Consider the following 27,479-nt stretch of genomic DNA (forward strand, 5'->3'; position numbering starts at 1 on the left):
ACGGGGCCCCTGAGGGTTCTGTACGGGGCCCCTGAGGGTTCTGTACGGGGCCCCTGAGGGTTCTGTACGGGCCCCTGAGGGTTCTGTACGGGCCCCTGAGGGTTCTGTACGGGGCCCCTGAGGGTTCTGTACGGGGCCCCTGAGGGTTCTGTACGGGGCCCCTGAGGGTTCTGTACGGGCCCCTGAGGGTTCTGTACGGGCCCCTGAGGGTTCTGTACGGGCCCCTGAGGGTTCTGTACGGGCCCCTGAGGGTTCTGTACGGGCCCCTGAGGGTTCTGTACGGGCCCTGAGGGTTCTGTACGGGCCCTGAGGGTTCTGTACCGGGCCCTGAGGGTTCTGTACGGGGCCCTGAGGGTTCTGTACGGTGCCCTGAGGGTTCTGTACGGTGCCCTGAGGGTTCTGTACGGGCCCCTGAGGGTTCTGTACGGGCCCCTGAGGGTTCTGTACGGGCCCCTGAGGGTTCTGTACGGGGCCCTGAGGGTTCTGTACGGGGCCCTGAGGGTTCTGTACGGGGCCCTGAGGGTTCTGTACGGGGCCCTGAGGGTTCTGTACGGGGCCCCCGAGGGTTCTGTACGGGCCCCCGAGGGTTCTGTACGGGCCCCCGAGGGTTCTGTACGGCCCCCGAGGGTTCTGTACGGCCCCCCTGAGGGTTCTGTACGGGGCCCCTGAGGGTTCTGTACGGGGCCCCTGAGGGTTCTGTACGGGGCCCTGAGGGTTCTGTACGGGGCCCTGAGGGTTCTGTACGGGGCCCTGAGGGTTCTGTACGGGGCCCTGAGGGTTCTGTACGGGGCCCCTGAGGGTTCTGTACGGGGCCCCTGAGGGTTCTGTACGGGGCCCCTGAGGGTTCTGTACGGGCCCCTGAGGGTTCTGTACGGGCCCCTGAGGGTTCTGTACGGGCCCCTGAGGGTTCTGTACGGCCCCTGAGGGTTCTGTACGGGCCCTGAGGGTTCTGTACGGGCCCTGAGGGTTCTGTACGGGCCCCTGAGGGTTCTGTACGGGGCCCCTGAGGGTTCTGTCTACATCGGCACCTTGTATCTTGATGTCAGCCATGTTGCAGTTCTGATCACACACTAGGACGTTGAACGCCCCCAGCCGCATCATCACCTTCAGGTCGACGACGTCACCGTCCGACGGAGAACCTAGAGCCGCTGTCATGGAAACGGACAGGAAGTCACACCATGATTTCGCTATTGGTTGACCAAACCAAAAGAGACATGTAAGATAGGCCCTTAGGCCTTCGGGATCTGTTATATCTAATGAAATGAATGGTACGTTTTCATTACTAACACGTGAAAACCAATACAAAAATATACGTAAAACAGAATCTGTTATATCTAATGAAATGAATGGTACGTTTTCATTACTAACACGTGAAAACCAATACAAAAATATATATACATAAAAAGGCACTTGAAACTCTCGACCGCTCCACATATGTTAATGGCGCCTGTTCAGTCCTCCTTTTCCTGTAGTCCACAATTATCTCCTTTGTCTTGCTCACATTGAGGGAGAGGTTGTTGTCCTGGCATCACACTGCCAGGTTTCTGACCTCCTCCCTATTGGCTGTCTCATCGTTTTCAGTGATCAGGCCTAACGACTAATGATGGTGTTGGAGTCGTGTTTAGCCACACAGTCGTGGGTGAACAGGGAGTACAGGAGGGGACTAAGCATACACCCCTGAGGGGCCCCAGTGTTGAGGATCAGCAAGGCAGACAGGTTGTTGCCTACCCTCACCACCTGGGGATTCAATGGCGATCAACAGTCCACTTGGAGTGGTCCTCTGGCCATTTAACCAGGTCACCAGATTGACCTGCTGACACAGCTCAGTGATCAACAGTCCACTTGGAGTGGTCCTCTGGCCATTTAACCAGGTCACCAGATTGACCTGCTGACACAGCTCAGTGATCAACAGTCCACTTGGAGTGGTCCTCTGGCCTTCATTAAACCAGGTCACCAGATTGACCTGCTGACACAGCTCAGTGATCCCTATCCGAGGTGTGTAACGCAGACGTCGAGGCTGAGTGTGAAAGTGGGCAGTGTTTTAGCAGGATGTGTGTGTTTACATGACATGGCTGAGAGGCCTCTAAATCTCATCCACTAACCACTGCTGTGTTTTTCCATCTGTTTATGGGGCAAGTCTACAGGATGCAGGGTGGAGGTAGGGTACAGTGCTCATTCAGAATGTATTCAGACCAATTACCCTTTTTACACATTTTGTTAAGTTACAGCCTCATTCTAAAATGTATCAATCTACACACAATACCCCATAATGACATCACAATACCCCATAATGACATCACAATACCCCATAATGACATCACAATACCCCATAATGACATCACAATACCCCATAATGACATCACAATACCCCATGACTAAATAAAAAACAGAAATAACTTATTTACATAAGTATTCAGACCATTTGCTATGAGAGTTGAAATTGAGCCCAGGTGCATCCTGTTTCCATTGATCATCCTTGAGATGTTTCTACAACTTGATTGGAGTCCAACTGTGGTAAATTCAATTGATTGGACATGATTTGGAAAGGCACACACCTGTCTATATAAGGTCCCACAGTTGACAGTACATGCCAGAGCAAAAATCAAGCCACGAGGTCAAAGGAATTGTCCGTAGAGCTCCAAGACAGGATTGTGTCAAGGCACAGATCTGGGGAAGGGTACCAAAACATTTCTGCAGCATTGAAGGTCCCCAAGAACACAGTGGCCTCCATGATTCTTAAATGGAGGAAGTTTGGAACCACCAAGACTCTTCCTAGAGCTGGCCGCCCAGCCAAATTGAGTAATCGGGAGAGAAGGGCCTTGGTCAGGGAGGTGACCAAGAACACGATGGTCACTCTGACAGAGCTCCAGAGTTCCTCTGTGGAGATGGTTGTCCTTCTGAAAGGTTCTCCCATCTCTGCAGCACTCCACCATGCAGGCCTTTATGGTAGAGTGGCCAGATGGAAGCCACTCCTCAGTAAAACGCACATGACAACCAACTGGGAGTTTGAGAAAAAGTGGTGATGCTCGGAGCCGGATCCCGCTGCTCAGACTGCTGTGCTACTACCCAGTTCACAACGCTCTAGCATCACGAGAATACTTGATTGGTAATAGCTTGTCCTTTTTAATTATTTTTGTTTTAAGCCTTCCCCCAAACCATACCCCTAACCCTCACTCAGAATGAACACCTAACCTTCACTCAGAATGAACACCTAACCTTCACCACTCAGAATGAATACCTAACCTTCACCACTCAGAATGAATACCTAACCTTCACTCAGAATGAACACCTAACCTTCACCACTCAGAATGAATACCTAACCTTCACCACTCAGAATGAACACCTAACCTTCACTCAGAATGAATACCTAACCTTCACCGCTCAGAATGAATACCTAACCTTCACCGCTCAGAATGAATACCTAACCTTCACCGCTCAGAATGAACACCTAACCTTCACCGCTCAGAATGAACACCTAACCTTCACCACTCAGAATGAATACCTAACCTTCACCACTCAGAATGAATACCTAACCTTCACCACTCAGAATGAATACCTAACCTTCACTCATAATGAACACCTAACCTTCACTCAGAATGAACACCTAACCTTCACTCAGAATGAACACCTAACCTTCACCACTCAGAATGAACACCTAACCTTCACCACTCAGAATGAATACCTAACCTTCACCACTCAGAATGAATACCTAACCTTCACCGCTCAGAATGAATACCTAACCTTCACCGCTCAGAATGAATACCTAACCTTCACCGCTCAGAATGAATACCTAACCTTCACCGCTCAGAATGAATACCTAACCTTCACCACTCAGAATGAACACCTAACCTTCACTCAGAATGAACACCTAACCTTCACTCAGAATGAACACCTAACCTTCACTCAGAATGAACACCTAACCTTCACTCAGAATGAATACCTAACCTTCACCACTCAGAATGAATACCTAACCTTCACCACTCAGAATGAATACCTAACCTTCACCACTCAGAATGAATACCTAACCTTCACCACTCAGAATGAACACCTAACCTTCACCACTCAGAATGAACACCTAACCTTCACCACTCAGAATGAACACCTAACCTTCACCACTCAGAATGAACACCTAACCTTCACCACTCAGAATGAACACCTAACCTTCACCACTCAGAATGAACACCTAACCTTCACCACTCAGAATGAACACCTAACCTTCACTCAGAATGAACACCTAACCTTCACTCAGAATGAACACCTAACCTTCACTCAGAATGAACACCTAACCTTCACTCAGAATGAACACCTAACCTTCACTCAGAATGAACACCTAACCTTCACTCAGAATGAACACCTAACCTTCACTCAGAATGAACACCCAACCTTCACCACTCAGAATGAACACCTAACCTTCACCACTCAGAATGAACACCTAACCTTCACCACTCAGAATGAACACCTAACCTTCACCACTCAGAATGAACACCTAACCTTCACCACTCAGAATGAACACCTAACCTTCACCACTCAGAATGAATACCTAACCTTCACCACTCAGAATGAATACCTAACCTTCACCACTCAGAATGAATACCTAACCTTCACCACTCAGAATGAACACCTAACCTTCACCACTCAGAATGAACACCTAACCTTCACTCAGAATGAACACCTAACCTTCACTCAGAATGAACACCTAACCTTCACTCAGAATGAACACCTAACCTTCACTCAGAATGAACACCTAACCTTCACTCAGAATGAACACCTAACCTTCACTCAGAATGAACACCTAACCTTCACTCAGAATGAACACCTAACCTTCACCACTCAGAATGAACACCTAACCTTCACCACTCAGAATGAACACCTAACCTTCACCACTCAGAATGAACACCTAACCTTCACCACTCAGAATGAACACCTAACCTTCACTCAGAATGAACACCTAACCTTCACTCAGAATGAACACCTAACCTTCACTCAGAATGAACACCTAACCTTCACTCAGAATGAACACCTAACCTTCACCACTCAGAATGAACACCTAACCTTCACCACTCAGAATGAACACCTAACCTTCACCACTCAGAATGAACACCTAACCTTCACCACTCAGAATGAACACCTAACCTTCACTCAGAATGAATACCTAACCTTCACCGCTCAGAATGAATACCTAACCTTCACTCAGAATGAACACCTAACCTTCACCGCTCAGAATGAATACCTAACCTTCACTCAGAATGAACACCTAACCTTCACCACTCAGAATGAATACCTAACCTTCACCACTCAGAATGAATACCTAACCTTCACCGCTCAGAATGAACACCTAACCTTCACCGCTCAGAATGAACACCTAACCTTCACCACTCAGAATGAACACCTAACCTTCACTCAGAATGAACACCTAACCTTCACTCAGAATGAACACCTAACCTTCACTCAGAATGAATACCTAACCTTCACTCAGAATGAATACCTAACCTTCACTCAGAATGAATACCTAACCTTCACCACTCAGAATGAATACCTAACCTTCACTCAGAATGAACATCTAACCTTCACTCATAATGAATACCTAACCTTCACCACTCAGAATGAACACCTAACCTTCACTCAGAATGAATACCTAACCTTCACCACTCAGAATGAATACCTAACCTTCACTCAGAATGAACACCTAACCTTCACTCATAATGAATACCTAACCTTCACCACTCAGAATGAACACCTAACCTTCACTCAGAATGAATACCTAACCTTCACTCAGAATGAACATCTAACCTTCACTCAGAATGAATACCTAACCTTCACCACTCAGAATGAGTTGATTCTGTTTGAACAGAAAAGAGGAAAACGATGACATCTCGCTGGTATAAAGTACGTCTACTGTTGAGTGTGTGTATGCTTATAGTGTGTGTCAGTCTGTATGTGTGTGTGTGTGTGTGTGTGTGTGTGTGTGTGTGTGTGTGTGTGTGTGTGTGTGTGTGTGTGTGTGTGTGTGTGTGTGTGTGTGTGTGTGTGTGTGTGTGTGTGTGTGTGTGTGTGTGTGTGTGTGTGTGTAAATCTGTACAGTGTGTGTATGCTTATAGTGTGTGTCAGTCTGTATGTGTGTGTGTGTGTGTGTGTAAATCTGTACAGTGTGTGTATGCTTATAGTGTGTGTCCATCTGTATGAGTGTGTGTAAATCTGTATCGTGTGTGTTGTGTCCTTGTGTAAAGTATATTGTGTGTTTACTTGACTTGGCGGAGATGGCCCTGCTGCTCTCCTCAGACTTCTGCTTAGGCTCCTCTGGTGAAGGGGGCAGGCTGCCGGAGGACAGGGCAGAAGACAGGAAGTCTATGGTGGAGAGGAGAGCCTCCGTGTGAAGCAGTAGATCCAGGGAGGTGAAGGTCACCTACAGGAGCGGGAGACGGGGAGAGAGAGTAGAGAGAGAGAAGAGAGTGGAGAGAGAGAGGAGAGAGAGAGAGTGAGAGAGAGAGAGAGAGAGAGTAAGAGAGAGAGAGTGAGAGAGAGTGAGAGAGAGAGAGTGAGAGCGAAAGAGTAAGAGAGAGAAAGAGAGTGAAAGTGAGAGAGAGAGAGAGCGAGAGAGCGAGAGAGCGAGAGAGCGAGAGAGAGCGAGAGAGAGCGAGAGAGAGCGAGAGAGAGCGAGAGAGAGCGAGAGAGAGCGAGAGAGAGCGAGAGAGAGCGAGAGAGAGCGCGAGAGAGCGAGAGCGCGAGAGAGCGCGAGAGAGCGCGAGAGAGCGCGAGAGAGCGCGAGAGAGCGCGAGAGAGCGAGAGAGAGCGAGAGAGAGCGAGAGAGAGCGAGAGAGAGCGAGAGAGAGCGAGAGAGAGCGAGAGAGAGCGAGAGAGAGCGAGAGAGAGCGAGAGAGAGCGAGAGAGAGCGAGAGAGAGAGCGAGAGAGAGAGCAAGAGAGAGAGCGAGAGAGAGAGCGCGAGAGAGAGCGAGAGAGAGAGCGCGAGAGAGAGCGCGAGAGAGAGCGCGAGAGAGAGAGAGAGAAGAGAAAGGGGAGAGAGAGAGAGTAGAGAAAGGGGAGAGAGAGAGAGAGAGTAGAGAAAGGGGAGAGAGAGAGAGAGTAGAGAAAGGGGAGAGAGAGAGAGAGTAGAGAAAGGGGAGAGAGTGGAGAGAGAGAGTAGAGAAAGGGGAGAGAGTGGAGAAAGGGGAGAGAGTGGAGAGAGAGAGGAGAGAGAGGGGAGAGAGTGGAGAGAGAGAGTAGAGAAAGGGGAGAGAGAGGGGAAAGATAAAGAGTAGAGAAAGGGGAGAGAGAGGGGAAAGATAAAGAGTAGAGAGAGTAGAGAAAGGGGAGAGAGAGAGAGAGCGCGAGAGAGAGAGCGAGAGAGCGAGAGAGAGTAGAGAAAGGGGAGAGAGAGAGTAGAGAAAGGGGAGAGAGAGAGTAGAGAAAGGGGAGAGAGAGAGAGAGAGAGAGAGAGAGAGAGAGAGAGAGAGAGAGAGAGAGAGAGAGAGAGAGAGAGAGAGAGAGAGAGAGAGAGAGAGAGAGAGAGAGAGAGAGAGAGAGAGAGAGAGAGAAAGGGGAGAGAGAGAGGAGAGAGAGGGAGAGAGTGGAGAGAGAGAGTAGAGAAAGGGGAGAGAGTGGAGAGAGAGAGAGAGAGTGGGAGAGAGAGTAGAGAAAGGGGAGAGAGTGGAGAGAGAAGAGAAAGGGGAGAGAGTGGAGAGAGAGAGTAGAGAAAGGGGAGAGAGAGGGGAAAGATAAAGAGTAGAGAGAGTAGAGAAAGGGGAGAGAGAGTAGAGAAAGTGGAGAGAGAGTAGAGAAAGGGGAGAGAGAGTGGAGAGAGAGTGGAGAGAGAGAGAGTGGAGAGAGAGAGAGTAGAGAAAGGGGAGAGAGAGTAGAGAAAGGGGAGAGAGAGAGTAGAGAAAGGGGAGAGAGAGAGTAGAGAAAGGGGAGAGAGATGGGAAAGATAAAGAGTAGAGAGAGGGGAAAGATAAAGAGTAGAGAGAGAGGGGAAAGATAAAGAGTAGAGAGAGAGGGGAAAGATAAAGAGTAGAGAGAGAGGGGAAAGAGAACAAGAGAGAGCCACTTAACCAAGTCACATGGACTGTGATGATCAGACGGTAAATGAAACGAGCCCTTTGAGGTCTTAAGAGAACAGGAAGATGTCGGCAGGCTTCACAGACCTCTCAGATCCCCATTCAACAACCACCAGGCTACATTAGCACGGCCGCTGCATTTATAAAAGGTGCCAGTTGCAGGCATAATGTTGTATCTAACAAAGACACATATCAGAGCCTTTCCCAGCACTACAACGAGTTCATGCTAGTTTAATAACAACTGGTTGGAGTCTGGTTGAAATGATGTCGTTTTAATTTTGCCCGCTTGGGTGTATAGGACGAATAAATAAACCGTTTAGATATCATTACTTACGTTGATCATCTGCTCAGTATTCTTGTGAACAGTGGCAAAGTTTGGCCTGTTTCTGTCAGCCTGAGAAGAAAGAAAACAACACCTCAATTAGCAGTCATTTAGGAGTAATGGAAACACATATCAATTAGCAGTCATTTAGGAGTAATGGAAACACAAATCAATTAGCAGTCATTTAGGAGTAATGGAAACACAAATCAATTAGCAGTCATTTAGGAGTAATGGAAACACAAATCAATTAGCAGTCATTTAGGAGTAATGGAAACACAAATCAATTAGCAGTCATTTAGGAGTAATGGAAACACAAATCAATTAGCAGTCATTTAGGAGTAATGGAAACACATATCAATTAGCAGTCATTTAGGAGTAATGGAAACTTCTTCTGATGACCAGGTGGCGAATCGCATCTCTGCATGTCTGGCAGACATATCAGTGTGGATGACGGATCACCACCTCAAGCTGAACCTCGGCAAGACGGAGCTGCTCTTCCTCCCGGGGAAGGACTGCCCGTTCCATGATCTCGCCATCACGGTTGACAACTCCATTGTGTCCTCCTCCCAGAGCGCTAAGAACCTTGGCGTGATCCTGGACAACACCCTGTCGTTCTCAACTAACATCAAGGCGGTGGCCCGTTCCTGAAGGTTCATGCTCTACAACATCCGCAGAGTACGACCCTGCCTCACACAGGAAGCGGCGCAGGTCCTAATCCAGGCACTTGTCATCTCCCGTCTGGATTACTGCAACTCGCTGTTGGCTGGGCTCCCTGCCTGTGCCATTAAACCCCTACAACTCATCCAGAACGCCGCAGCCCGTCTAGTGTTCAACATTCCCAAGTTCTCTCACGTCACCCCGCTCCTCCGCTCTCTCCACTGGCTTCCAGTTGAAGCTCGCATCCGCTACAAGACCATGGTGCTTGCCTACGGAGCTGTGAGGGGAACGGCACCTCAGTACCTCCAGGCTCTGATCAGGCCCTACACCCAAATAAGGGCACTGCGTTCATCCACCTCTGGCCTGCTCGCCTCCCTACCACTGAGGAAGTACAGTTCCCGCTCAGCCCAGTCAAAACTGTTCGCTGCTCTGGCTCCCCAATGGTGGAACAAACTCCCTCACGACGCCAGGACAGCGGAGTCAATCACCACCTTCCGGAGACACCTGAAACCCCACCTCTTTGAGGAATACCTAGGATAGGATAAAGTAATCCTTCTCACCCCCCCCCCTTAAAATATTTAGATGCACTATTGTAAAGTGGTTGTTCCACTGGATGTCATAAGGTGAATGCACCAATTTGTAAGTCGCTCTGGATAAGAGCGTCTGCTAAATGACTTAAATGTAAATGTAATGTAAATGGAAACAAATCAATTAGCAGTCATTTAGTAGTAACGGAAACACAAAATCGATCACTATCACAAAACATTAGCAGTCGTTTAGATGCTCAAAATAACACAGAAGTAGACTTTGACCAGACCGACTCCTGATCCTTAGAGATGCTGCTTTGTTAACGAGGACCACTGGCTTCTGACAACCATTCATTTAGGAGCATTATATCAACACGCACATCTCACTGAGAAACACACTGACTGTCATGTTGTCAGGCTTGACGCCAGGCACCACCAGGTCTGGAGTGGGCTTTAGTCTGAAACGGAACCCTACTCCTATATAGTGCACTACTTGTAGCATAGGGCTCTGGTTAAAAGCAGTGCACTGCATAGGGAATAAGGTGCCATTTGGGACACAGGGCAGATCTGGAGAGTGCCTTGGTCTATGGTGTTGATAATGACAGAGACAAACAGTGAGAATGTAATGTCCGTCTTGTACAGCATCTCTATAATGAGATTGAGGTTACGGGGTTGAAGATGACATCTCTGGGTTGTATTGACACCAGAGCCTGCTGCCTGGCACAGAAAACATGTCCACAGAGAGAGAGGACATATGGCTGGGGGTTTCTGAACAGAGGACATGTCCACAGAGAGAGAGGACATATGACTGGGGGTTTCTGAACAGAGGACATGTCCACAGAGAGAGGACATAAGGCTGGGGGTTTCTGAACAGAGGACATATCCACAGAGAGAGGACATATGGCTGGGGGTTTCTGAACAGAGGACATGTCCACAGAGAGAGGACATATGGCTGGGGGTTTCTGAACAGAGGACATGTCCACAGAGAGAGAGGACATATGGCTGGGGGTTTCTGAACAGAGGACATGTCCACAGAGAGAGGACATAAGGCTGGGGGTTTCTGAACAGAGGACATGTCCACAGAGAGAGGACATATGGCTGGGGGTTTCTGAACAGAGGACATGTCCACAGAGAGAGGACATATGGCTGGGGGTTTCTGAACAGAGGACATGTCCACAAAGAGAGGACATAAGGCTGGGGGTTTCTGAACAGAGGACATGTCCACAGAGAGAGGACATATGGCTGGGGGTTTCTGAACAGCTACACTACTGTATCATTAAATGTAACTACAGTACAATGACCATGGGGATTCTGGGAATGCGTCTCTTTGCATGTCGAAGACCTGTCTGAACTTCCTATTTTAGGAAAGACCCATAAAAGGTGTTTGATGTGGTATTTAATGACGTCAAATGCTTTATTATCCAAAGTGATAAAATTATTCCAGACTGTAGGGGGAAACAAGTGCTGCATAGAGCCCATATCGACTGTGTTTTTCCTGTTATACAAGGCTTTAAGAACAATAAGTTATACAAGGCTTTAAGAACAATAACAGTTATACAAGGCTTTAAGAACAATAACAGTTATACAAGGCTTTAAGAACAATAACAGTTATACAAGGCTTTAAGAACAATAACAATAAGTTATACAAGGCTTTAAGAACAATAACAATAAGTTATACAAGGCTTTAAGAACAATAACAATAAGTTATACAAGGCTTTAAGAACAATAACAATAACGTATACAAGGCTGTAAGAACAATAACAATAAGTTATACAAGGCTTTAAGAACAATAACAATAAGTTATACAAGGCTTTAAGAACAATAACAGTTATACAAGGCTGTAAGAACAATAACAGTTATACAAGGCTGTAAGAACAATAACAATAAGTTATACAAGGCTTTAAGAACAATAACAATAAGTTATACAAGGCTTTAAGAACAATAACAATAAGTTATACAAGGCTTTAAGAACAATAACAATAAGTTATACAAGGCTTTAAGAACAATAACAATAAGTTATACAAGGCTTTAAGAACAATAACAATAACGTATACAAGGCTTTAAGAACAATAACAGTTATACAAGGCTTTAAGAACAATAACAGTTATACAAGGCTTTAAGAACAATAACAGTTATACAAGGCTGTAAGAACAATAACAATAAGTTATACAAGGCTGTAAGAACAATAACAATAAGTTATACAAGGCTTTAAGAACAATAACAAGTTATACAAGGCTTTAAGAACAATAACAATAAGTTATACAAGGCTTTAAGAACAATAACAATAACGTATACAAGGCTGTAAGAACAATAACAATAAGTTATACAAGGCTTTAAGAACAATAACAATAAGTTATACAAGGCTTTAAGAACAATAACAATAAGTTATACAAGGCTTTAAGAACAATAACAATAATGTATACAAGGCTTTAAGAACAATAACAATAATGTATACAAGGCTTTAAGAACAATAACAATAACGTATACAAGGCTGTAAGAACAATAACAGTTATACAAGGCTGTAAGAACAATAACAATAAGTTATACAAGGCTTTAAGAACAATAACAATAAGTTATACAAGGCTTTAAGAACAATAACAATAAGTTATACAAGGCTTTAAGAACAATAACAATAAGTTATACAAGGCTTTAAGAACAATAACAATAAGTTATACAAGGCTTTAAGAACAATAACAGTTATACAAGGCTGTAAGAACAATAACAATAAGTTATACAAGGCTTTAAGAACAATAACAAGGTCAGGTCAGGACTGGGCTAGAGGTATAGACTGTACTAGAGGTATAGACTGTACTAGAGGTATAGACTGTACTATACTAGAGGTCAGGACTGGGCTAGAGGTATAGACTGGGCTAGAGGGCTGTACTAGAGGTCAGGACTGGGCTAGAGGTATAGACTGTACTAGAGGTATAGACTATACCAGAGGTCAAGACTGTACTAGAGGTATAGACTGTACTAGAGGTTTAGACTTTACTATACTAGAGGTCAGGACTGTACTAGAGGTATAGACTGTACTAGAGGTATAGACTGTACTAGAGGTCAAGACTGGGCTAGAGGTATAGAATGTGCTAGACGTATAGACTATACAAGAGGTCAAGACTGTACTAGAGGTATAGACTGTACTATACGAGGTCAGGAATGGGCTAGAGGTATAGACTTTACTATACTAGAGGTATAGACTGGGCTAGAGGTATAGACTGTACTAGAGGTATTGACTGTACTAGAGGTATAGACTGTACTAGAGGTATAGACTGTACTAGAGGTATAGACTGAGCTAGAGGTATAGACTGTACTAGAGGTATAGACTGTACTAGAGGTATAGACTGTACTAGAGGTATAGACTGTACTATACTAGAGGTATAGACTGGGCTAGAGGGCTGTACTAGAGGTATAGACTGGGCTAGAGGTATAGATTTTACTATACTAGAGGTATAGACTGGGCTAGAGGTATAGACAGGGCTAGAGGTATAGACTGGGCTAGAGGTATAGACTGGGCTAGAGGTATAGACTGGGCTAGAGGTATAGACTGTACTAGAGGTCAAGACTGGGCTAGAAGTATAGACTGTGCTAGAGGTATAGACTATACCAGAGGTCAAGACTGTACTAGAGGTATAGACTGTACTAGAGGTATAGACTGTACTAGAGGTATAGACTTTACTATACTAGAGGTCAGGACTGGGCTAGAGGTATAGACTTTAGTATACTAGAGGTATAGACTGGGCTAGAGGTATAGACTGGGCTAGAGGTATAGACTGGGCTAGAGGGCTGTACTAGAGGTATAGACTGGGCTAGAGGTATAGTCTGGGCTAGATGTATAGATTTTACTATACTAGAGGAATAGACTGGGCATGAGGTATAGATTTTACTATACTAGAGGTATAGACTGGGCTAGAGGTATAGACTGTACTAGAGGTATAGACTGTACTAGAGGTATAGATTTTACTATACTAGAGGTATAGACTGGGCTAGAGGTATAGACTATACTAGAGGTGTAGACTGTACTAGAGGTATAGATTGGGCTAGAGGTATAGACTGGGCTAGAGGGCTGTACTAGAGGTATAGACTGGGCTAGAGGTATAGACTATACTAGAGGTGTAGACTGTACTAGAGGTATAGATTGGGCTAGAGGTATAGACTGGGCTAGAGGGCTGTACTAGAGGTATAGACTGGGCTAGAGGTATATATTTTACTATACTAGAGGTATAGACTGGGCTAGAGGTATAGACTGTACTAGAGGTATAGACTGGGCTAGAGGTATAGACTGTACTAGAGGTATAGACTGGGCTAGAGGTATAGACTGGGCTAGAGGTATAGACTGTACTAGAGGTTTAGACTGTACTAGAGGTATAGACTGGGCTAGAGGTATAGACTGGGCTAGAGGTATAGACTGGGCTAGAGGTTTAGACTGTACTAGAGGTTTAGACTGGGCTAGAGGTATAGACTGTGCTAGAGGTATAGACTGTGCTAGAGGTATAGACTGGGCTAGAGGTATAGACTGGGCTAGAGGTATAGACTGTACTAGAGGTATAGACTGGGCTAGAGGTATAGACTATATAGCATTGGAGTCAACACGGGTCAGCATCCCTGTGGAACGCTTTAGACACCTTGTAGAGTCAACATGGACCAGCATCCCTGTGGAACGCTTTAGACACCTTGTAGAGTCAACATGGGGTCAGCATCCCTGTGGAACGCTTTAGACACCTTGTAGAGTCAACATGGGGTCAGCATCCCTGTGGAACGCTTTCGACACCTTGTAGAGTCCATGACCCGACGAATTGAGGCTGTTCTGAGGGAGGAAGGGGGAGCAAGACAATATTAGGAAGGTGTACACTCAGTGTATAACCAAATCAATAGGTATATCCCACCTTGAAGTATTCCACTTTGAGGAGGTCAGCACCTGACTCCACAGAGGAACTGATCAGACACAGTGGTTCACCGTTGGAATCTAGAAAACAACCAAATGAAAATCAATGGCTTTCTGATTTACCAACTACAACACTGGGATGTATTTCATTCCTAACCAGCATGACCAGTTTAAAACATGGTAACTACTGTATTCCTAACCAGAATGTCAGACCAGTTTAAATCATGGTAACTACTGTATTCCTAACCAGAATGACCAGACCAGTTTAAATCATGGTAACTACTGTATTCCTAACCAGAATGACCAGACCAGTTTAAATCATGGTAACTACTGTATTCCTAACCAGAATGTCAGACCAGTTTATATCATGGTAACTACTGTATTCCTAACCAGAATATCAGACCAGTTTAAATCATGGTAACTACTGTATTCCAGACCAGTTTAAATCATGGTAATTACTGTATTCCAGACCAGTTTAAAACATGGTAACTACTGTATTCCTAACCAGAATGTCATGGTAACTACTGTATTCCAGACCAGAATGTCATGGTAACTACTGTATTCCAGACCAGTTTAAATCATGGTAACTACTGTATTCCAGACCAGTTTAAATCATGGTAATTACTGTATTCCAGACCAGTTTAAAACATGGTAACTACTGTATTCCTAACCAGAATGTCATGGTAACTACTGTATTCCAGACCAGAATGTCATGGTAACTACTGTATTCCAGACCAGTTTAAATCATGGTAACTACTGTATTCCAGACCAGTTTAAATCATGGTAACTACTGTATTCCTACCCATAATGTCATGGTAACTACTGTATTCCTAACCAGAATGTCATAATAACTACTGTATTCCAGACCAGAATGACCAGACCAGTTTAAATCATGGTAACTACTGTATTCCTAACCAGAATGTCATGGTAACTACTGTATTCCTAACCAGAATGACCAGACCAGTTTACATTTACATTTTACATTTAAGTCATTTAGCAGACGCTCTTGGCAACTACTGTATTCCTAACCAGAATGACCAGACCAGTTTAAATCATGGTAACTACTGTATTCCTTACCAGTTTAAATCATGGTAACTACTGTATTCCTAACCAGAATGACCAGACCAGTTTAAATCATGGTAACTACTGTATTCCTAACCAGAATGTCAGACCAGTTTAAATTATGGTAACTACTGTATTCCTAACCAGAATGACCAGACCAGTTTAAATCATGGTAACTACTGTATTCCTAACCAGTTTAAATCATGGTAACTACTGTATTCCAGACCAGAATGTCATGGTAACTACTGTATTCCTAACCAGTTTAAATCATGGTAACTACTGTATTCCTAACCAGAATGACCAGACCAGTTTAAATCATGATAACTACTGTATTCCTAACCAGAATGACCAGACCAGTTTAAATCATGGTAACTACTGTATTCCTAACCAGAATGACCAGACCAGTTTAAATCATGGTAACTACTGTATTCCTAACCAGAATATCAGACCAGTTTAAATCATGGTAACTACTTTATTCCTAACCAGAATGTCATGGTAACTACTGTATTCCAGACCAGTTTAAATCATGGTAACTACTGTATTCCTAACCAGAATATCAGACCAGTTTAAATCATGGTAACTACTGTATTCCTAACCAGAATGTCATGGTAATTACTGTATTCCAGACCCGTTTAAATCATGGTAACTATTGTATTCTATGTAAATGTAAATGTAATGTATTCAGTATTTAAACATAACAGGGCTTGAGGTTAAAGCCACCGACCTGAGAACCCCAGGTACATCATAGTGGGTCTCTTGTTGTGGGCCACCATGTCATATGAACGATCACATTCAACATTTTAAAGTTTAGCCTATACAACATGACACCTCGACAGGCTACAGCCACCGACCTGAGAACTCCAGGCACTTCATAGAGATTTTCTTGATGTACGTTGTGGGCCACCATGTCATATGAACGATCACATTCAACATTTTAAAGTTTAGCCTATACAACATGACACCTCGACAGGCTACAGCCACCGACCTGAGAACTCCAGGCACTTCATAGAGATTTTCTTGATGTACGTTGTGGCCACCATGTCGTACTGCCTGACATTGGTGTGGATGCCCAGCTGGGCTACGTGGAGAACCAGGAACGGACTCTCCTTCTGATCTGACCTGGACTTCTTCAGCTTCACAACCACCTGATGGAGAGAGATACAACCACATTTAGTCCGCCATTACTTAACCAGGTTACTCGTTTAACAACACGTTCTCTGTTGCAATAACGACCTGACTACATTTTGGTAGAGAGACAACGAAGGAGATTTGAGACGTAGCAGGAGTAACGTTGGATGGATTTGGGAGTGTCTAGTTTTCAACGAGTGATGGAAAATATACACACTGTGACGTGTTTAAACTGCATCAACATCCAACTGTACAAAGAGACATTTTATTTCCCTTGGTGCTTCAGTAAAGGTACTAAAAGACACAGCATACGGACCACTGTGTATATTAGCCAGCTAATGAATTTCACAACGGACCACTGTGTATATTAGCCAGCTAATGACATCACAACAGACCACTGTGTATATTAGCCAGCTAATGACATCACAACAGACCACTGTGTATATTAGCCAGCTAATGACATCACAACAGACCACTGTGTATATTAGCCAGCTAATGACATCACAACAGACCACTGTGTATAATAGCCAGCTAATGACATCACAACAGACCACTGTGTATATTAGCCAGCTAATGACATCACAACAGACCACTGTGTATATTAGCCAGCTAATGACATCACAACAGACCACTGTGTATAATAGCCAGCTAATGACATCACAACAGACCACTGTGTATATTAGCCAGCTAATGACATCACAACAGACCACTGTGTATATTAGCCAGCTAATGACATCACAACAGACCACTGTGTATATTAGCCAGCTAATAACATCCCAACAGACCACTGTGTATATTAGCCAGCTAATGACATCCCAACGGACCACTGTGTATATTAGCCAGCTAATGACATCCCAACGGACCACTGTGTATATTAGCCAGCTAATGACATCACAACAGACCACTGTGTATATTAGCCAGCTAATGACATCACAACAGACCACTGTGTATATTAGCCAGCTAATGACATCACAACAGACCACTGTGTATATTAGCCAGCTAATGACATCACAACAGACCACTGTGTATATTAGCCAGCTAATGACATCACAACAGACCACTGTGTATATTAGCCAGCTAATGACATCACAACAGACCACTGTGTATATTAGCCAGCTAATGACATCACAACAGACCACTGTGTATATTAGCCAGCTAATGACATCACAACAGACCACTGTGTATATTAGCCAGCTAATGACATCACAACAGACCACTGCGTTTAGGTCAGTAGATAGCTACCTCCTTAATCTCCAGGTTGAGCAGCATATTGACGATGTTTTCTCCCAGTCCTCCTGCATTGGTAACAGCAGCAGGCTGTCCTCCTCCTCCTCCTCCTCCAGCCTCCACAGGAGACATCCCACCTCATTCCCCTCCAGCTGGTGCTGCTCTGCCTTGTCTAAGACATTACCAGTAAAGACATTATCATCTGGTCAATAGACATTATCTCCAGTAATACACGTTCATCTGTTTTGACATCTCTGCTGTGTCTCGCAAAGATTCCAAATTCTAAAAACTTTATTGTTCGATCTTGTGGAACGGAAATTCATATTGAGGCTGTACATACATGCAATGCATCATCAATTAGCCTGGTTCCAGATCAGTTTAAGTGTTTTATTGGACCTTGATTTAATTAGGAAAGTCAGTTAAGAATACATTCTTATTTACAATGACGGCCTACCGGGGGAACAGTGGGTTAACTGCCTCGTTCAGGGGAACAGCGGGTTAACTGCCTCGTTCGGGGGAACAGTGGGTTAACTGCCTCGTTCGGGGGAACAGTGGGTTAACTGCCTCGTTCGGGGGAACAGTGGGTTAACTGCCTCGTTCAGGGGAACAGTGGGTTAACTGCCTCGTTCAGGGGAACAGTGGGTTAACTGCCTTGTTCAGGGGAACAGTGGGTTAACTGCCTTGTCCAGGGGAACAGTGGGTTAACTGCCTCGTTCAGGGGAACAGTGGGTTAACTGCCTCGTTCAGGGGAACAGTGGGTTAACTGCCTCGTTCAGGGGAACAGTGGGTTAACTGCCTCGTTCAGGGGAACAGTGGGTTAACTGCCTCGTTCAGGGGAACAGTGGGTTAACTGCCTCGTTCAGGGGAACAGTGGGTTAACTGCCTCGTTCAGGGGAACAGTGGGTTAACTGCCTGGTTCAGGGGAACAGTGGGTTAACTGCCTCGTTCAGGGGAACAGTGGGTTAACTGCCTTGTTCAGGGGAACAGTGGGTTAACTGCCTTGTTCAGGGGAACAGTGGGTTAACTGCCTTGTTCAGGGAGAAGAACAACATGTTTTTACCTTGTCAACTCTGGGATTTAATCTAGCAACATTACCAGCTACTACATTTGTTTTTTACCTTGTCAGCTCGGGGATTCGATCTAGCCACCTTTCGGTTAGTAGGATCTAGACACTAGGATCTACCTCCGGGCCCTAGTTACAGTGTGTAAGACACTAGGATCTACCTCCGGGCCCTAGTTACAGTGTGTAAGACACTAGGATCTACCTCCAGGCCCTAGTTACAGTGTGTTTGGTGTGTAAGACACTAGGATCTACCTCCAGGCCCTAGTTACAGTGTGTTTGGTGTGTAAGACACTAGGATCTACCTCCAGGCCCTAGTTACAGTGTGTTTGTGTGTAAGACACTCAGGATCTACCTCCAGGCCCTAGTTACAGTGTGTTTGGTGTGTAAGACACTAGGATCTACCTACAGGCCCTAGTTACAGTGTGTTTGGTGTGTAAGACACTAGGATCTACCTCCAGGCCCTAGTTACAGTGTGTTTGGTGTGTAAGACACTAGGATCTACCTCCAGGCCCTAGTTACAGTGTGTTTGGTGTGTAAGACACTAGGATCTACCTCCAGGCCCTAGTTACAGTGTGTTTGGTGTGTAAGACACTAGGATCTACCTCCAGGCCCTAGTTACAGTGTGTTTGGTGTGTAAGACACTAGGATCTACCTCCAGGCCCTAGTTACAGTGTGTTTGGTGTGTAAGACACTAGGATCTACCTCCAGGCCCTAGTTACAGTGTGTTTGGTGTGTAAGACACTAGGATCTACCTCCAGGCCCTAGTTACAGTGTGTTTGGTGTGTAAGACACTAGGATCTACCTCCAGGCCCTAGTTACAGTGTGTTTGGTGTGTAGACACTAGGATCTACCTCCAGGCCCTAGTTACAGTGTGTTTGGTGTGTAAGACACTAGGATCTACCTCCAGGCCCTAGTTACAGTGTGTTTGGTGTGTAGACACTAGGATCTACCTCCAAGCCCTAGTTACAGTGTGTAAGACATTAGGATCTACCCCCAGGCCCTAGTTACAGTGTGTAAGACACTAGGATCTACCCCCAGGCCCTAGTTACAGTGTGTAAGACACTAGGATCTACCCCCAGGCCCTAGTTACAGTGTGTAAGACACTAGGATCTACCCCCAGGCCCTAGTTACAGTGTGTAAGACACTAGGATCTACCCCCAGGCCCTAGTTACAGTGTGTAAGACACTAGGATCTACCTCCAGGCCCTAGTTACAGTGTGTAAGACACTAGGATCTACCTCCAGGCCCTAGTTACAGTGTGTAAGACACTAGGATCTACCTCCAGGCCCTAGTTACAGTGTGTAAGATCTACCTCCACCTAGTTACAGGATCCACCTCCAGGCCCTAGTTACAGTGTGTAACACACTAGGATCTACCTCCAGGCCCTAGTTACAGTGTGTTTGGTGTGTAAGACACTAGGATCTACCTCCAGGCCCTAGTTACAGTGTGTAAGACACTAGGATCTACCTCCAGGCCCTAGTTACAGTGTGTAAGACACTAGGATCTACCTCCAGGCCCTAGTTACAGTGTGTAAGACACTAGGATCTACCTCCAGGCCCTAGTTACAGTGTGTAAGACACTAGGATCTACCCCCAGGCCCTAGTTACAGTGTGTAAGACACTAGGATCTACCTCCAGGCCCTAGTTACAGTGTGTAAGACACTAGGATCTACCCCCAGGCCCTAGTTACAGTGTGTAGGACACTAGGATCTACCTCCAGGCCCTAGTTACAGTGTGTTTGGTGTGTAAGACACTAGGATCTACCTCCAGGCCCTAGTTACAGTGTGTTTGGTGTGTAAGACACTGGGATCTACCTCCAGGCCCTAGTTACAGTGTGTTTGGTGTGTAAGACACTGGGATCTACCTCCAGGCCCTAGTTACAGTGTGTTTGGTGTGTAAGACACTAGAATCTACCTCCAGGCCCTAGTTACAGTGTGTAAGACACTAGGATCTACCTCCAGGCCCTAGTTACAGTGTGTAACACACTAGGATCTACCTCCAGGCCCTAGTTACAGTGTGTAAGACACTAGGACCTACCTCCAGGCCCTAGTTACAGTGTGTAACACACTAGGATCTACCTCCAGGCCCTAGTTACAGTGTGTAACACACTAGGATCTACCTCCAGGCCCTAGTTACAGTGTGTTTGGTATGTAAGACACTAGGACCCACCTCCAGGCCCTAGTTACAGTGTGTTTGGTGTGTAAGACACTAGGATCCACCTCCAGGCCCTAGTTACAGTGTGTTTGGTGTGTAAGACACTAGGACCCACCTCCAGGCCCTAGTTACAGTGTGTTTGGTGTGTAAGACACTAGGACCTACCTCCAGGCCCTAGTTACAGTGTGTTTGGTGTGTAACACACTAGGACCTACCTCCAGGCCCTAGTTACAGTGTGTAAGACGCTAGGATCTACCTCCAGGCCCTAGTTACAGTGTGTAACACACTAGGATCTACCTCCAGGCCCTAGTTACAGTGTGTAACACACTAGGATCTACCTCCAGGCCCTAGTTACAGTGTGTTTGGTGTGTAAGACACTAGGACCTACCTCCAGGCCCTAGTTACAGTGTGTTTGGTGTGTAAGACACTAGGACCTACCTCCAGGCCCTAGTTACAGTGTGTTTGGTGTGTAACACACTAGGACCTACCTCCAGGCCCTAGTTACAGTGTGTAAGACACTAGGATCTACCTCCAGGCCCTAGTTACAGTGTGTTTGGTGTGTAAGACACTAGGACCCACCTCCAGGCCCTAGTTACAGTGTGTAAGACACTTCCAGGTGTTACAGTGTGTAAGACACTAGGACCTACCTCCAGGCCCTAGTTACAGTGTGTTTGGTGTGTAACACACTAGGATCTACCTCCAGGCCCTAGTTACAGTGTGTAACACACTAGGATCTACCTCCAGGCCCTAGTTACAGTGTGTAACACACTAGGATCTACCTCCAGGCCCTAGTTACAGTGTGTAACACACTAGGATCCACCTCCAGGCCCTAGTTACAGTGTGTTTGGTGTGTAAGACACTAGGATCTACCTCCAGGCCCTAGTTACAGTGTGTAAGACACTAGGATCTACCTCCAGGCCCTAGTTACAGTGTGTTTGGTGTGTAAGACACTAGGATCTACCTCCAGGCCCTAGTTACAGTGTGTTTGGTGTGTAAGACACTAGGACCTACCTCCAGGCCCTAGTTACAGTGTGTTTGGTGTGTAAGACACTAGGATCTACCTCCAGGCCCTAGTTACAGTGTGTTTGGTGTGTAAGACACTAGGATCTACCTCCAGGCCCTAGTTACAGTGTGTAAGACACTAGGATCTACCTCCAGGCCCTAGTTACAGTGTGTAAGACACTAGGATCTATCTCCAGGCCCTAGTTACAGTGTGTTTGGTGTGTAAGACACTAGGACCCACCTCCAGGCCCTAGTTACAGTGTGTTTGGTGTGTAAGACACTAGGATCTACCTCCAGGCCCTAGTTACAGTGTGTTTGGTGTGTAAGACACTAGGACCCACCTCCAGGCCCTAGTTACAGTGTGTTTGGTGTGTAAGACACTAGGATCTACCTCCAGGCCCTAGTTACAGTGTGTAAGACACTAGGATCTACCTCCAGGCCCTAGTTACAGTGTGTAAGACACTAGGATCTACCTCCAGGCCCTAGTTACAGTGTGTTTGGTGTGTAAGACACTAGGATCCACCTCCAGGCCCTAGTTACAGTGTGTTTGGTGTGTAAGACACTAGGATCTACCTCCAGGCCCTAGTTACAGTGTGTAAGACACTAGGACCCACCTCCAGGCCCTAGTTACAGTGTGTAAGACACTAGGACCCACCTCCAGGCCCTAGTTACAGTGTGTTTGGTGTGTAAGACACTAGGATCTACCTCCAGGCCCTAGTTACAGTGTGTAAGACACTAGGATCTACCTCCAGGCCCTAGTTACAGTGTGTTTGGTGTGTAAGACACTAGGACCCACCTCCAGGCCCTAGTTACAGTGTGTTTGGTATGTAAGACACTAGGACCCACCTCCAGGCCCTAGTTACAGTGTGTTTGGTGTGTAAGACACTAGGATCTACCTCCGGGCCCTAGTTACAGTGTGTAAGACACTAGGATCTACCTCCAGGCCCTAGTTACAGTGTGTAAGACACTAGGATCTACCTCCAGGCCCTAGTTACAGTGTGTTTGGTGTGTAAGACACTGGGATCTACCTCCAGGCCCTAGTTACAGTGTGTTTGGTGTGTAAGACACTAGGATCTACCTCCAGGCCCTAGTTACAGTGTGTAAGACACTAGGATCTACCTCCAGGCCCTAGTTACAGTGTGTAAGACACTAGGATCTACCTCCAGGCCCTAGTTACAGTGTGTTTGGTGTGTAAGACACTAGGATCTACCTCAGGCCCTAGTTACAGTGTGTTTGGTGTGTAAGACACTAGGATCTACCTCCAGGCCCTAGTTACAGTGTGTTTGGTGTGTAAGACACTAGGATCTACCTCCAGGCCCTAGTTACAGTGTGTTTGGTGTGTAAGACACTAGGATCTACCTCCAGGCCCTAGTTACAGTGTGTAAGACACTAGGATCTACCTCCAGGCCCTAGTTACAGTGTGTTTGGTGTGTAAGACACTAGGACCCACCTCCAGGCCCTAGTTACAGTGTGTTTGGTGTGTAAGACACTAGGATCTACCTCCAGGCCCTAGTTACAGTGTGTAAGACACTAGGACCCACCTCCAGGCCCTAGTTACAGTGTGTTTGGTGTGTAAGACACTAGGATCTACCTCCAGGCCCTAGTTACAGTGTGTTTGGTGTGTAAGACACTAGGATCTACCTCCAGGCCCTAGTTACAGTAGGTGTTTGTGTGTGTAAGACACTAGGATCTACCTCCAGGCCCTAGTTACAGTGTGTTTGGTGTGTAAGACACTAGGATCTACCTCCAGGCCCTAGTTACAGTGTGTAAGACACTAGGATCTACCTCCAGGCCCTAGTTACAGTGTGTTTGGTGTGTAAGACACTAGGACCCACCTCCAGGCCCTAGTTACAGTGTGTTTGGTATGTAAGACACTAGGACCCACCTCCAGGCCCTAGTTACAGTGTGTTTGGTGTGTAAGACACTAGGATCTACCTCCGGGCCCTAGTTACAGTGTGTAAGACACTAGGCTCTACCTCCGGGCCCTAGTTACAGTGTGTAAGACACTAGGATCTACCTCCAGGCCCTAGTTACAGTGTGTTTGGTGTGTAAGACACTGGGATCTACCTCCAGGCCCTAGTTACAGTGTGTTTGGTGTGTAAGACACTAGATCTACCTCCAGGCCCTAGTTACAGTGTGTAAGACACTAGGATCTACCTCCAGGCCCTAGTTACAGTGTGTAAGACACTAGGATCTACCTCCAGGCCCTAGTTACAGTGTGTTTGGTGTGTAAGACACTAGGATCTACCTCCAGGCCCTAGTTACAGTGTGTTTGGTGTGTAAGACACTAGGATCTACCTCCAGGCCCTAGTTACAGTGTGTAAGACACTAGGATCTACCTCCAGGCCCTAGTTACAGTGTGTTTGGTGTGTAAGACACTAGGATCTACCCCCAGGCCCTAGTTACAGTGTGTTTGGTGTGTAAGACACTAGGATCTACCTCCAGGCCCTAGTTACAGTGTGTTTGGTGTGTAAGACACTAGGACCCACCTCCAGGCCCTAGTTACAGTGTGTTTGGTGTGTAAGACACTAGGATCTACCTCCAGGCCCTAGTTACAGTGTGTTTGGTGTGTAAGACACTAGGATCTACCTCCAGGCCCTAGTTACAGTGTGTAAGACACTAGGATCTACCTCCAGGCCCTAGTTACAGTGTGTAAGACACTAGGATCTACCTCCAGGCCCTAGTTACAGTGTGTTTGGTGTGTAAGACACTAGGATCTACCTCCAGGCCCTAGTTACAGTGTGTAAGACAATAAGATCTACCTCCAGGCCCTAGTTACAGTGTGTTTGGTGTGTAAGACACTAGGACCCACCTCCAGGCCCTAGTTACAGTGTGTTTGGTGTGTAAGACACTAGGATCTACCTCCAGGCCCTAGTTACAGTGTGTAAGACAATAAGATCTACCTCCAGGCCCTAGTTACAGTGTGTTTGGTGTGTAAGACACTAGGACCCACCTCCAGGCCCTAGTTACAGTGTGTTTGGTGTGTAAGACACTAGGATCTACCTCCAGGCCCTAGTTACAGTGTGTTTGGTGTGTAAGACACTAGGATCTACCTCCAGGCCCTAGTTACAGTGTGTAAGACACTAGGATCTACCTCCAGGCCCTAGTTACAGTGTGTAAGACACTAGGATCTACCTCCAGGCCCTAGTTACAGTGTGTTTGGTGTGTAAGACACTAGGATCTACCTCCAGGCCCTAGTTACAGTGTGTAAGACACTAGGATCTACCTCCAGGCCCTAGTTACAGTGTGTTTGGTGTGTAAGACACTAGGACCCACCTCCAGGCCCTAGTTACAGTGTGTTTGGTATGTAAGACACTAGGACCCACCTCCAGGCCCTAGTTACAGTGTGTTTGGTGTGTAAGACACTAGGATCTACCTCCGGGCCCTAGTTACAGTGTGTAAGACACTAGGCTCTACCTCCGGGCCCTAGTTACAGTGTGTAAGACACTAGGATCTACCTCCAGGCCCTAGTTACAGTGTGTTTGGTGTGTAAGACACTGGGATCTACCTCCAGGCCCTAGTTACAGTGTGTTTGGTGTGTAAGACACTAGGATCTACCTCCAGGCCCTAGTTACAGTGTGTAAGACACTAGGATCTACCTCCAGGCCCTAGTTACAGTGTGTAAGACACTAGGATCTACCTCCAGGCCCTAGTTACAGTGTGTTTGGTGTGTAAGACACTAGGATCTACCTCCGGGCCCTAGTTACAGTGTGTAAGACACTAGGATCTACCTCCAGGCCCTAGTTACAGTGTGTTTGGTGTGTAAGACACTAGGATCTACCCCCAGGCCCTAGTTACAGTGTGTTTGGTGTGTAAGACACTAGGATCTACCTCCAGGCCCTAGTTACAGTGTGTTTGGTGTGTAAGACACTAGGACCCACCTCCAGGCCCTAGTTACAGTGTGTTTGGTGTGTAAGACACTAGGATCTACCTCCAGGCCCTAGTTACAGTGTGTAAGACACTAGGATCTACCTCCAGGCCCTAGTTACAGTGTGTAAGACACTAGGATCTACCTCCAGGCCCTAGTTACAGTGTGTAAGACACTAGGATCTACCTCCAGGCCCTAGTTACAGTGTGTTTGGTGTGTAAGACACTAGGACCCACCTCCAGGCCCTAGTTACAGTGTGTAAGACACTAGGACCCACCTCCAGGCCCTAGTTACAGTGTGTAAGACACTAGGACCCACCTCCAGGCCCTAGTTACAGTGTGTAAGACACTAGGATCTACCTCCAGGCCCTAGTTACAGTGTGTAAGACACTAGGATCTACCTCCAGGCCCTAGTTACAGTGTGTTTGGTGTGTAAGACACTAGGATCTACCTCCAGGCCCTAGTTACAGTGTGTTTGGTGTGTAAGACACTAGGATCTACCTCCAGGCCCTAGTTACAGTGTGTTTGTGTGTAAGACACTAGGACCCACCTCCAGGCCCTAGTTACAGTGTGTTTGGTGTGTAAGACACTAGGACCTACCTCCAGGCCCTAGTTACAGTGTGTTTGGTGTGTAAGACACTAGGACCTACCTCCAGGCCCTAGTTACAGTGTGTTTGGTGTGTAAGACACTAGGATCTACCTCCAGGCCCTAGTTACAGTGTGTTTGGTGTGTAAGACACTAGGATCTACCTCCAGGCCCTAGTTACAGTGTGTTTGGTGTGTAAGACACTAGGATCTACCTCCAGGCCCTAGTTACAGTGTGTTTGGTGTGTAAGACACTAGGACCCACCTCCAGGCCCTAGTTACAGTGTGTTTGGTGTGTAAGACACTAGGACCTACCTCCAGGCCCTAGTTACAGTGTGTTTGGTGTGTAAGACACTAGGACCTACCTCCAGGCCCTAGTTACAGTGTGTAAGACACTAGGATCTACCTCCAGGCCCTAGTTACAGTGTGTAAGACACTAGGACCTACCTCCAGGCCCTAGTTACAGTGTGTAAGACACTAGGACCCACCTCCAGGCCCTAGTTACAGTGTGTAAGACACTAGGACCCACCTCCAGACCCTAGTTACAGTGTGTTTGGTGTGTAGGACACTAGGACCTACCTCCAGGCCCTAGTTACAGTGTGTTTGGTGTGTAAGACACTAGGACCCACCTCCAGGCCCTAGTTACAGTGTGTTTGGTGTGTAAGACACTAGGACCTACCTCCAGACCCTAGTTACAGTGTGTTTGGTGTGTAAGACACTTTAGGACCTACCTCCAGGCCCTAGTTACATCTGTGTGTAAGACACTAGATCTACCTCCAGGCCCTAGTTACAGTGTGTAAGACACTAGGACCCACCTCCAGGCCCTAGTTACAGTGTGTAAGACACTAGGACCCACCTCCAGGCCCTAGTTACAGTGTGTAAGACACTAGGACCCACCTCCAGGCCCTAGTTACAGTGTGTAAGACACTAGATCTACCTCCAGGCCCTAGTTA

The 27,479-nt window shown here is 46.3% G+C and overlaps 1 protein-coding gene across 1 annotated transcript in view; it reads right to left on the reverse strand.

Annotated features, from left to right (window-relative positions):
• The window catches only part of LOC124021149 (vacuolar protein sorting-associated protein 13C-like), a gene marked incomplete at its 5' end in the record, with an annotated part of 165,885 nt that overhangs the window by 121,143 nt on the left and 17,263 nt on the right, over positions 1-27,479 (reverse strand). The window contains 6 exon segments of the mRNA XM_046336501.1: positions 1,029-1,148; positions 6,244-6,403; positions 8,387-8,446; positions 14,442-14,521; positions 16,488-16,647; positions 17,873-17,994. Coding sequence (XP_046192457.1) covers positions 1,029-1,148; positions 6,244-6,403; positions 8,387-8,446; positions 14,442-14,521; positions 16,488-16,647; positions 17,873-17,994 — 702 coding nt within the window.

Source organism: Oncorhynchus gorbuscha, unplaced genomic scaffold, assembly GCF_021184085.1.
Source record: "Oncorhynchus gorbuscha isolate QuinsamMale2020 ecotype Even-year unplaced genomic scaffold, OgorEven_v1.0 Un_scaffold_1064, whole genome shotgun sequence".
Classification (NCBI taxonomy): domain Eukaryota; kingdom Metazoa; phylum Chordata; class Actinopteri; order Salmoniformes; family Salmonidae; genus Oncorhynchus; species Oncorhynchus gorbuscha.